Source organism: Bubalus bubalis, chromosome 10 (genome assembly GCF_019923935.1).
Source record: "Bubalus bubalis isolate 160015118507 breed Murrah chromosome 10, NDDB_SH_1, whole genome shotgun sequence".
NCBI lineage: Eukaryota > Metazoa > Chordata > Mammalia > Artiodactyla > Bovidae > Bubalus > Bubalus bubalis.
Genome location: NC_059166.1, coordinates 77,772,307 through 77,784,735, shown reverse-complemented (window position 1 = coordinate 77,784,735; position 12,429 = coordinate 77,772,307). Strand labels below are relative to the sequence as shown.

The window sequence follows — 12,429 nt, the reverse complement described above, 5'->3', positions numbered from 1 at the left end:
GTCTTTCAGTCGAAATTGGAGAGAGCAGTTATTATAAGCTCTAGGCAGGCTAGTTAGACATGATTGGCTATGTCTTCACAGCTGACATCTGGGATATATTTAGAAGGCACAGCCCACTTAAATGCAGGTTTTAATTAGGGTGTAGGACATCGATGTATCCATATTTAGGAAAATGAAAAAAAAGCATGGATGCTAAAATCCCCAGGAAAGAACTGTTTCTCCCCTTGTACTTTTTGGTTACACAATATTTGCATTATTTTTCAGCCTCCAGAAAGGAGGACTAAACCTAAATTAATCATCTTAATAGAACAATGATAGCAGTTTCAGGTATGAGGATGCCCAGTGGTCACTCTAATATTTTCTAGCTATTTGGGATAGGTGAAACTAGGTTTTCCATGTGGGGTTCATTAACAACACATAAGATGATTCCTGTGTGAATTATGGGGTCCATTCGGTCAATATGGGTGAAAAAGTTATCCTTTTAAGAAAAGGCGCATCTATTTTTGTTAAATTCTGCACATCCCTCTGATTTATCCTTTAGGTTTCAGAGGGGATGTCATTTCTTCAGGGAAGAATTTCCTAGTCCTCTTAACTGGATGAGGCACCATTGAGGGTAAGTCCTCTCATCCCCACTCTGCTTATCTGAACGCTCATCACACTTTGGTGTATTTCCTTGTGTGAATTGTGTTCTGGGTTGTAGGCATCAGGGGGGCAAAGACAGTGTCTGCTTCATCCCTAGTGACTAACACACAGCCTTCCATGTGGAGTGGCTACTTGACAAAGGTGTCAGAAGAACCTATGTCGAGTTTCATGGTGAAGTGATGTGTAAAGTATACCAGGACCCGGGAGGCAAGTTCCGCTCCCAGCACTGCCTCTAAATGATTGACTTGGAGCAAGTCAGTGTTCCTTTCCTCAGCTGTAAAATCAGGGGATTAAAGCAGGTGATTGCTAACATTGTTCAATGGTCTATGATCTTCACTATTCCATATTTGTGGGATTGTTTTACATACTGATAATAGCAATAGAGCATTTAAAATGAACTAACCTGTGAAGACATAATGAGTGGGAAAAATTCGTGTGAAGGAGTTGTTCCCCCTCTGGCTGTTGCTGCTGTTATGCATCAATTTTACTGAGCAAAGTTTCTAGGGAGATGAACTGAAGAATAGGTCTGTTGGAACCTAAGACTCAAGACATGACTGTTCCCAATTGGGGAACAGAGTGATGAAAAAAAGTGGGAGCTGGAAGAGAAAAATAGGGTGGACGGGCTTGGAGCCCACAGAAATACTGTCGTTTCCACTCAGCTTATTTCCGTGATGAAGGTATGTGGATGAGTGACTGTGTGCTTCCCTTTGCCTCTGTGCTCTTGGGAATTCCTTTCGCATGAACTCCATTAGTTATAAAGGCAGCAATCCATATCCAATTTTCTTTTTGTGTCAGGATTGTTCATGTATAAACCAGGATTCTTTGTGGGAAACATTTGCAATTAATCCCCTAAACAAACAAACAAACAAAAAATGCAAATCTCGCTCTGCCCTAAGGCAGCCCTGCTGACTCCGAGGCCAGACCGCCATCTATTATACACAGAAATGAATTGAAATTCCCACTTTGGGCCTAACCTAATTTTCCAGTGATAATAGGCATGGATTCCCAGAAGCACCCTATGCCTCTTGATAGTAACATCCTCATTTCCTTTCCTGGTAAATGTTTTAAATAAAGATTTTAGCACCAAAGGAAATTAACCTTTAAATTAATTGTAATTATAAAATGCCATCACTGATTTTTGTCTTCAGCCTAATTACTTTCTATTATTTAAACAAACCTCACCTCCTGTGAGTTTTAAGTTTGTTTCTCCTTCACTCCCTGCCACACAATGCCAACCCACCCCCGTGGAGGCCTGCCTGCCTCTCTGCCGCTGGTGCAGCCTCGTTTAAATGTCACGCAGGATGGAGGGTTTGCCCTGTGCTGCTTCTTTACAAGGCTCTCTTTAACTGCTCTGCGTAAGGCAGCTCTGCTCAGATGTTTTCGTTCCGCATACCTGGTGGCCTTCTTGTCTTTAGAGAGGCGGTGCTTTTAGTCCCCCTGCTGTTCAGAAGGAGATAGCCAAGCCTGGCCTTCTGTTCCTATTAGATGCCACAGCCACCGCTAAAGCAGAACTGGTCGTAATGAATTTGGCAACTGCTAGCATCCTTTATCAAAAGCCTGACTTTGAGTGTACAGTCTTCTTTCTCAGCGCGTCTCAGCATTGGAGGGCTCTCAGACGTCTGTTCCCTGTGCCAGCTCTTTGTCTTGCTCCCATTTGTTCTTTCAAGACAGGACTAAAGGATCCCATCTCCTTTATTTGTGAGTATGTATGTTGGCGCTGAAAACATCCTATCTTTCTGCCACTTAGCTGCTTTCCTTCTCATGTCATTATCAATGTGAGTGAAGAGAGAGATGGTGAGGAAACGGGTACAGAACACGTGTTAGAGGATGGAAAGAGGCAAAATAATCACAGTGGGAGATGTTTCCTTTAATCCTTTCTGTAAATATCACCACTTCTCCTGCCTTTCACAAGTGCTGGCTTTCTTTTCCATTGAGGCGGATTAAAACAACTTGGATATTATTTATCTACTGCGTTATGCTGGTTTTCTGCATTACACACCTCCTTTATTACACCGCAGTTAAAGGGTCTCCTTTGCTGGTCTGAATATTGTTAACCTCAACATTGACTCTTTAGAAATGTGGCCCTGATTGCTTCGAATCAACAAAGGGTAGAGAATGAATCAATTTCTTCCCCCATATTTTTGACTTGGGAACATGGTGTGCGTGCTCAGTTACTCAGTTGTGTCCATGTCTGACTCCCTGTGACCCTATGGAACATAGCCTGCCAGGCCCCTCTGTCCATGGAATTTCCCAGGCAGGAATATTGGATACTGGAGTGGTTTGCCATGTCCTTCTCCAGGGGATCTTCCTGACCCAGGGATCCAACTGGTGTTTTCTGTGTCTCCTGCATTGGCAGGCAGATTCTTTACCACCGAGCCACCTGGGATTCCCTTGGGAACATTAGATTTATTTAAGGATGATCCTAGTGTGCATGTATGTGTGTGTATGTTTGTGTATAAAAAGCTATGAAGTATAATGGAGTAGCCGCTAATAGAAGAGGGACAAAATGAGAAGTAATTGTTAAAGAAGACTCAACTTGGACCTGAATTTTGATTGTTCAGTCGCCCAGTCGTGTCTGACTCTTTGTGGCCCCACGGACTAAAGCACACCAGGCCTCGCTGTCCCTCACCATCTCCCAGAGTTTGCCCAAGTTCATGTTCATTGCATTGGTGATGCCATCCAGCCATCTCATTCTCTGAAGCCCTCTTCTCCTTCTGCCTTCAATCTTTCCCAGCATCAGGGACTTTTCCAGTGAGTTAGCTGTTAGCGTCAGGTGACCAAAATACTGCAGCTTCACCTTCAGCTTTAGTCTTTCCAGTGAGTATTTGGGGTTGATTTTGCTTACAGTTGACTGGTTTGATCTCCTTGCTGCCCAAGGGACTCTCAGGAGTTTTCTCCAGTGCCAAACTTCCAGTTTGAAGGCATCAATTTTTTGGTGCTCTTTGACGTTCTGTTTACAGTCCAGCTCTCACAACCATACATGACCACTGGGAAGACTATATAGTCTTGACTATATGGACTTTTGTCGGCAGAGTAATGTCTCTACTTTTCAACCTAGTGTCTAGGTTTGTCATAGCTTTCCTGATGAGAAGCAATTGTCTCCTGATTTCATTGTGCAGTCATCATCTGCAGTGATTTTAGAGACCAAGAAGAGGAAATCTGTCACTACTTCCACCTTTTCCACTATTTGTCATGAAGTAATGGGTCTAGATGCCATGATCTTAGTTTTTTTGGTATTTAGTTTTAAGCTGGCTCATGAACTCTCTTCCTTCACCCTCATCAAGAGGCCTTTAGTTCCCGTTCGCTTTCTGCCATTAGAGTGGTATTGTTTGCATATCTGGGGTTGTTGATGTTTCTCCCACCTGTCTGTTGATTCCAGCTTGTAACTCGTCCAGCCCATCATTTCTGATGACAGGTATATCATCAGTGTACAGGTTAAATACGCATGGTGACAGCAGACAGTCCTGTTGTACTCCTTTCTCAGTCCTGAACAACCAGTTGTTCCATACTAGGTTCTAACCGTTGCTTCTTGACCACATCCGGGTTTCTCAGGAGACAGCTAAGACGGTCTGGTATTCGCATCTCTTTAAGAGCTTTCCACAGTTTGTCATGATCCACAGAGTCAAAGGCTTTAGCGTAGTTGATGAAACAGAGGTAGATATTTATCTGGAATTCCCTTGCTTTCTCTGTGGTCCAGCGAATGTTGGCAATTTGATCTCTGGTTTCCTCTGCCTTTTTTAAACCCAGCTTTAGACCAGGATTGGACTTCCAAACCCAGTCCGGGAGTTCTTGGTTTGTGAAACGCTGAAGCCTAGCATGCGAGATTTTAAGCATGACCTGACTCGCTTGGAGGATGACTGCAACTGTCCGACGGTTAGCACATTCTTGAGTTCTGCTCTTCTTGGGTTTTGGACCTGAATGTCCGACTTTAAAAATAAAGCGCTTATGTCTTCTCTTCCGTGACCACAAGAGGGAGCAATTTAACAGCTGGCCGAAAAGACCAGTACTAATTTCGGGAGACTAAACTGTAAAAATTGTCTCACAATTTGGGAGGGCCGTTGTCACCGACAGGAGCTCACGTGTCACTGACAGGAGGCACACGTGTGTGTATTTGTTTTAGGTGTTGATCATCTACTCTGCCTTTTGTTTTTACTTATGGCAGCATATCTTTCCCCCCCCAGCTTTCTTCCATTTGTAGAAAATAAGGAAATCTGCTTTATGTATTCATTTATTATAAATTCATTATTTATTTATTTATTCATTATTTTTTTACTTAGAATACACTGGGGTCTACCAAAGTGTCAACATTCCTTTGGAGTTTCCGTATAGTCCAGGAGATGTTAGTGGAGAGCTAATTGGCTGATTCATTTATTTCCCATATACTCATTGAGGGATGGGTTAGATGTGGAGGCTATAGCCGTGGTCAAGATAGGTGTGGTCCCCAGTGACATCCCCTAACACGGTCTCTTCCCTTGAGGGAGTCAGTATGTCCTGTGTGATGTCAGAAGTTCACCGAGAACGCTCAGTGACCTTGGGCAAGTTGTTTAATCTTTATGGGTCTATAAAATTAAAGTGTTGAAATAGAGCAGTAGGCAGTAGTTTTCCATCATTTCAAACTCCGCAGTGTTCTCAGTTCATAAGAAGTCTGAAGCCGAATCAGGAGCTGTAAAATTTAACAAATGCAGAGCTCCTGCTCTGGAAGGTTGGGAAAGGAGCAAAGTGACACCCTCTACTCTGGCCCCTCTGTGGCTCTGCAGGGCACCAGCTAGAGATTAGTAGCATCCGAAGTCTGGGGCTCCAGACCCTAATAATGAGTGATTCTGTTCAGAGATGGGGAAAGAAGAGACAAATTTTGGCTTTGTGGTAGGCTGGCAGATATAAACAAGATTACTTCAGTCAGTCACCTTCAGAATTGCAAAACACATGTTGTAAACAAAACAATAATATATTATACTTTCATTTGACTGAGTATGATATTTGTGAAGTAAAATAGGCAAATCATTCTCATAACTCTGTCAACCTGGCACTCAGGAACTTCGCACCTTTTTTGAACTGCTAATTGCCTACCCCTTGGGTTATGTTTGATGAGTGATTTATAAATAATAAGAAAGAAAGCTGAGGTTACCAAGCTGAATGTATAAAATGGCCCTGGCAACCAGATAGAGAGACAGAAAAAGATAGAAAGAAAGGAGACATATACCCAAATGTTAACTGAGAACCAGAATTTGAAATTGTGAAATCATTCTTTCTTTTTCTTTCATCTGTAGGTTCTCTACATTTTGCAGTAACTTACATCCCTTTATAAACAGAAAGAACCAATTTTTTTTTAATGGATGGGTACTCCTCCCTTGCCACCTCCTCCCACCCTCAGAGGTGGGAGAGTGTGTCCTGTGCTCAAAGAATAGTATCCAAACTCAGTGATCCTGTCAAACTAGGAAAATGATCAAAGCATGCAGAACGGAGTTCAATACACAGAAGTGTAGGCCAGCAGGCTTTAGAAGAAAAATCAAACACAAATAACAGAAAATTATTAGCCTCAGAGAAGTGAATAATTTCCTGTGGTTTGCTTTTCAAATGAAAGGTTCCATAAATTGATTATGACTTTTATCCCAAGGCCAGTTTGTTTTGGAGAAGTCAGGACAGGATTTTATGCATCTTGTGCTTGGTTGGTAGGTTCATGCACATGTGTATCTACAAGTTTAAAAATCTAGAATTAATTTTTTAAATATTTTTTCAAAATAAGCCCCCTTAGGATATTTTAAAATGGCATTCTGCATATTTTCCCGGATGATTTGAATATTTAATAACATTTACAAACACATTGAATCTCTTTTAGAAAAGATAGTGAGTCCTTAGAAAAATGTTGCCTTCCCAGGTGGTGCTAGTGGTAAAGAACCTACCTGTCAAAACAAGAGACAGAAGAGACACAGGTTTGATCCCTGGGTCAGGAAGATCCCCTGGAGGAGGAAATGGCAACCCCTCCAGTATTCTTGCCTGGAGAATCCCATGGACAGAGGATTCTGGCGGGCTACAGTCCACGGGGTCACAAAGAATTAAACACGACTGAAGCGACTTAGTATGCACTTAGAAAAATGGATCCATTTTCCAGAGGATTGATGTTTATTTTTAGTTCTAGTTTAACTATTAAGGCAAAGGTTTATAAGAACACATAATAAAAATTTAGAAATCATGTTGGCCTTTTTTTCCCCCTCTTATGGATCAGTGATATTCTCCACAGCTGCATGTTTTCCTTTTAATTGTCCCATCTAACAGCGCTAATGTAGCACGATAAGTTCTTAGTTCTATCATTGAAAGTGGACATTGGACTCTGGTGCAGAGAAGCTGAAGATTAAGGGAGAGAAGAGTTACAAGTATAATAAAAGGCACCAGACCAGAAGTCTCGGAACCTTTCCTTTATTTCACAAAGTATTGTCAAAGAGAACAAGTAGAGAGGCATAGAAAACACTTGAGGTTCTAAGGAAAAACATTCTGGTTGGCAACGCATGATAGAGTGAAGAGCCCAACCGAAGACAGCTCAGAGAGGGACGACCACTTCCCCCGGAGAAAGAATTTTCTCCTAAGACATACCACTGCCTTTTCACTAACAAAAGTAGCAAAGTATCTTGTGATGGTTGCCCCAGTCACATAAGGTTCAAGCGTCAGGGCGCACCCTCTGGAGCAGGTCCCAGCTTTTCTGGCCAGGAGCTTCTCGTCTGAAGGCAGATTGCCCCTGCCCAGCGGCAGGGGATGCTAAGCAGAACTGCTGCCTGCCGGCGGCGAGCCAGGGGCGGGGAGGCTGCTGTTACCGCCCGGAGCCTTACCCGCAGGCCTTTGAGGCGCCAGTGAGCGGAAGCTAGCCCCACTCTCTTCCCAGTAGGTGTTTTCAAATAGCCGATAGCCTCACGCTGTGTGCCTCTGTGTGTACGTGTTTAATCTTTAGATATGGGATGTTCAGGACTGAATGGTGTCCCCTTCCAGATTTATCTTTTAAAGGCCGAACCCCCTAGGTGGATTGTATTTGGAGAGGGGCCTTAAAAGAGGTAATTAAGGTTAAAGAGCTGCCTGGCGGGCTACTGTCCACGGGTCACAGAAAGTCGGACATGACTGAGCGACTATCACATCAGAAGGTTAAAGAGGCCGTAAGGACGTGTGGCCCTCATTCGATAAAACTGGTGCCCTTAAAGCCTAGGAAGAGACATGGGCGTACGCACAGACAGAGAAAAGGGGGCATGTGAGACCGATGCGAGAATTCAGCCTTCCGTAAGCCAAGGAGAGAGCCTTCAGGGGAAACCAACCCTGCCAACACCTTGATCTTGGACTTCTAGCCTCCAGAACTGTGAGAACATGGGGATCTGCTGGTTAAGCCGCCCCTTCTGTTACACTTTTGTCACTGCAGCCAGCCCTGGGGGGCTGGTCCACAGGGGCTGAAGTGCCCCATCTTCCTATTCGAAATCTTGGCTCCAAGGGCGGTCGTCATCCCCCGGCAGGCTCAGCAGATGGCAGTGGTGTCCTGTGAGTTTGCACCGCCAGCCGGCCTGCCAGGCTGGGGCTCCGGCTGAGATCGCCGAAGGGTCAGAGATGTCAGCTTCAAGGCCCTAGGTTCTCATTGGGGAAATAACAACAACTTTGCATTAAAGTATCTCGATAAATATTTATCAAACTGGCCTCTAGAGAAGTACATGAGATACCATTTAAAAGAAGAAATAAGGAAGAAAATCTTCGGCTTTTGATGTGCCTGCAGTGACTCCCTTTAGTTCAGCGATGGTTTATTCTATTTTGTGGAGTCTTGAGTCTTTGGTCGTGGAGCCTGAACCCTCACTGTAGCTCCCTCGAGGTTGGTGCCTCTGAGGCTCTCTGGCTGCAATTGCCGCTGAGCCTCAGATATTAAAACTGAGGACAGACTGAGGATACGTCAGTATCCTCCTGACGTCACGGATACTTCAGTCTCCCAGGTGCATGATTAGGCTCTTATCTGCACAGTCCAGTCCCAGCACAGCTACAGAACCCAAACTGTCCTCTGTTCCTTGTGAGACCCTTAGGAATGGAGACCTAACTAATTTGGCAGTTAGAGAGCTGGCACCTCCTCCTGCCCTACTTGAATATAAAACAAAGTAGTTTATATTTTACTAAGCAAAAAGACCACAAGGAGAAAAATTATCGATGATAAGGCTGTTTGCAATTTAGATTAATATAGGTGCTTAAGTTGAGTGAAGTAAGTCAGAAAGAAAAACAAATGTTGTGTACTAATCGTTATATGTGGAATCTAGAGAAATGGTTCTGATGAATCTGTTTGCAAGGGGGGAATAGAGACAGACAGAATGAATGTGGTGGGGGTATGAATTGGGAGATTGGATTTATGCATGTATGCTTCCATGTGTAAAACAGATAGCTAGTGGGAACTACTGTATAGGACAGACAGCTCATCTTGATGCTGTGTGGTGACCCATATGGGTGGGATGTAGTGGGGAGTCAGTCACACACACACACACACACACACACACAGAGCTGATTCACTTCATTGTATAGCAGAAACATACAACATTGTAAAGCAATTATGTTCCAATAAAAACAAGAAGTTGTGAGTTGTGGTTAAAATAAGGAGCTGTGGTCAAAATATATATAAAGAATAAGCATTATGGAAAAGTTTTTCAGATGGTTTAAAGATACGCCTTGACCTCCAAAAGATACTTGTAACTTCACGCCTCCTTTCATTTCTATGGCTTTGACTAAAACTTGACTTAGGGACGAATTCCCTAAAAGAGTTCCCTGGGATTCCTGTTCTAGTTTCCTCATCTGACATTTCCATCTACCTGTTCACTCATGTCAGAAACCCAGAAATCCATCAATCTCCTTTTAACCCATCATTGAGTATTATCTTTATGTTTAAAAACATACATATCCTTTCCCTCTCCATTGCTGGTCTTAGGCCAGACCCTAATCTTTTCATCTCAGTCCTTGCCATGGTGTCCTAATTTGTCTCCCTTTCCTTAATCTTGATCCACCCATCCAAGTCTCTCCTTCATAATGTTTTGTTTGCATGTGTTTGCATTTCTGATTATGTTATTCTCTTTCTATTAACTGCCAATTGATTTGCCATCATGCTATACAAAATAAAGCGCAGACTCCTTACTTTGCTATAACCATTTTTCTGCTGTCTCATCTGCTTGATGTTCCAGTCATCTCTGGGTGCCCACTTCCAGCACAGGGTGTAATTCAGTCATATTATCCTGGCTCCTCTGCCCCCAGCGTGGCAGGCTGTGATATGTCTTGATGCTTTTTCACCTTTTGCCTGGGATCACCTTACTCCTGCATCAGCTACCCAACAAATACTTATTTACTTTCCAAGACGAAACTCAAGAGAATTCTTCTCTATGAAACCATTCCTGATTCCTATTCTATCTCCCCACGCTATGCACTGTACAGAGTTTTATTAGACTTATTTGTTCACATGTTTTTTTCCCCTACAAAATCCTTAATTCCTAGAGGTAAAAGACTGCATATCATTCATCTAAAAACATTCAAAGACTGACATGGCGCTTCACACATTGAGGAGTATTTTGTAAATGCTTATTTGTAAATGACTATCATTTCCTTTTGCACACAGCATAATATAAACTATGTGCTGTATAGTCCTGATTTTACATCACGTGCAAGTGTGATTGAGAACGTGTGTTCTCTAAATGAAACATCTGATACAGCCTCCTTCTTTCTAGTATGATTGGAAAGTGAAGAAGAAACTCATGTTTCTCTGAGCGTTTTCCTTGGATCATCCTATAAGACAGCAGTGGATTATCATCTTTCCCCCCACTGTCTCAATACCCCAGTCATTATGAACATTTTTGAAAACCAAGAAAAATGATCCCCAACTCTGATTTTTCCTCAGAGTAAATATAGCTGTATGGGCAAGTATCCAGAGATCACTGAAGTACTTTTTCCAGTCCTCCTCTTTCAGATCCTTGGGGCAAGAAAGAGTGAAACTTTCTATCTGCCAGTTTTCAGAAGAGTCGAGGACAGTGGAGCCGCTTCAAGGCTTGTGAGAGGGCCCTGCCTTCTATACTTTGGATTAAGCAGTAGTGCTAAATGCTGAGACTCTGAGGTAACATTCTTGCCATTTTTATCAAATTATAGCAACAAAACTGGGCCTCCCAGGTGGTGCTAGTGGTAAAGAACCTGCCTGCCCATGCAGGAGACATTAGAGATGTGGCTTCCATCCCTGGGTTGGGAAGATCCCCTGGAGGAGGGCATGGCAACCAACTCCAGTGTTCTTGCCTAGAGAATCCCCATGGACAGAGGAGCCTGGTGGGCTAAATTCATAGGATCGCAAACAGTTGGGCACGACTGAAGCAACTTAGCACGCACACAGGAACAAAAAGGAAATATCAACATTTGGTTTCATGATTTCTTGAATTAATCTGAAGTTGGTTCTTGTGGGAATTTTTGAAACTACTACAAATTGTTGATTTGTAGTCCTGGGTGACACCCATTAGTTATCTGCATGCTGGATACTTTTTTGAAAAACACTTTAGCCTGATGTGTACAAAGGGCTTAGTCCCTGGTTCTAACGATGTGTTAAGGGATATCCTCTGAGAAGCAGATAGTGTAGGTAAGAGGCAGTACAGAAGGTGCTCTGGACTTGAAAGAAACAGGATAGAGCTTTCATACTTACAGCTGTCCTCCTCTTCAGTTATACATTTCACAACATAACAGGCGTAGATGAACCCTGCCAGCTGAAACAAAATAAAGATGCTTTAGACATGAGGCAAAGGCAACAGTACTGGACCTCACCGGGGGAGTGACTTTTCAAAGGCAGGCAGTTTGGACTAGATTTGGTGTTCCAAAATGGTCCATCAGACTGGTTCCAGATTCCAGTGTGGATTCTTGATTCATACAGTGTGCCTTACAAATGATTACATTACTGTTTTCCTTTGTTCTGCATTTACATATGAGATTTGTTAATTGCCAGGCAATCTACAACAAATTATTTTAGGTCTTGAAAAAGAACTGTGGTCATTCATTAATGCATTAACATTTGCATTTGTGCCAATCAACTTCTAATTCACTTTTCATTAGCCCAGAGCCTAAGATTCTAAAATTGGATTCCTGCTGACTAGCAGAAAAATGTTTCAAGGGAAAAATATTGAGCCAATTCCATGGAAAGTTCCATGAACACTTTGTAAGTAAAACTTGTTTAGACCAGTTTCAGGAACCAAGACCAGGAACACAACACACCAGGTATAATTAAGATGACGTGCTACAGAAGAACAGGGTAGATAACCTGTATGCACTGAACTGGGATTGCACACATCGGAGCATCCTTACCGAAACATGCGACAGAGGTCCCTGTGGTCAGGGAAGCTTTTGATCACTGAAACAAGTATCTGTGAAGGAGCACAGCAAAGCTCTTGATGTATATCCCCTCAGATGTCATAGTTTTGTATGCCTTCATTTAATTATTGAGTCAAATAATGAGCACTGGTGGAAGGAAGGAAACTAATTTCCTGATATATGGAAAATTTTTTCCCTCCAAGTAATCCAGTCTGGAGGAATTCTAAAAAGCATATGCTCAGAATAGTGATGAACATTATTCACAATGACATTTCAGACAGGCATTGATCTGCTGAGTATTTGGCATCGGGGAAGGGAACCTTGGAAAAAAGGCTATCGTCTTCAATTAGGAAGCTAAGGTACAGAGCAGAGAGCTGCTGCTGTGAGAAGTCTAATGAACTTGTTTTTCCATTATCTGACAGATTGCAATATTTCTGGAAGACATGAGTGAAACAGTTTAAG

At 42.7% G+C, this 12,429-nt stretch overlaps 1 protein-coding gene across 1 annotated transcript in view; it reads right to left on the bottom strand.

The window, feature by feature from the left end:
- The window catches only part of NKAIN2 (sodium/potassium transporting ATPase interacting 2), a 1,210,503-nt gene that overhangs the window by 14,567 nt on the left and 1,183,507 nt on the right, over positions 1-12,429 (bottom strand). The window contains exon 5 of the mRNA XM_025295038.3: positions 11,309-11,369. Within this exon, the coding sequence (XP_025150823.1) occupies positions 11,309-11,369 (61 nt within the window). The remainder of the gene's footprint in view (positions 1-11,308; positions 11,370-12,429) is intronic.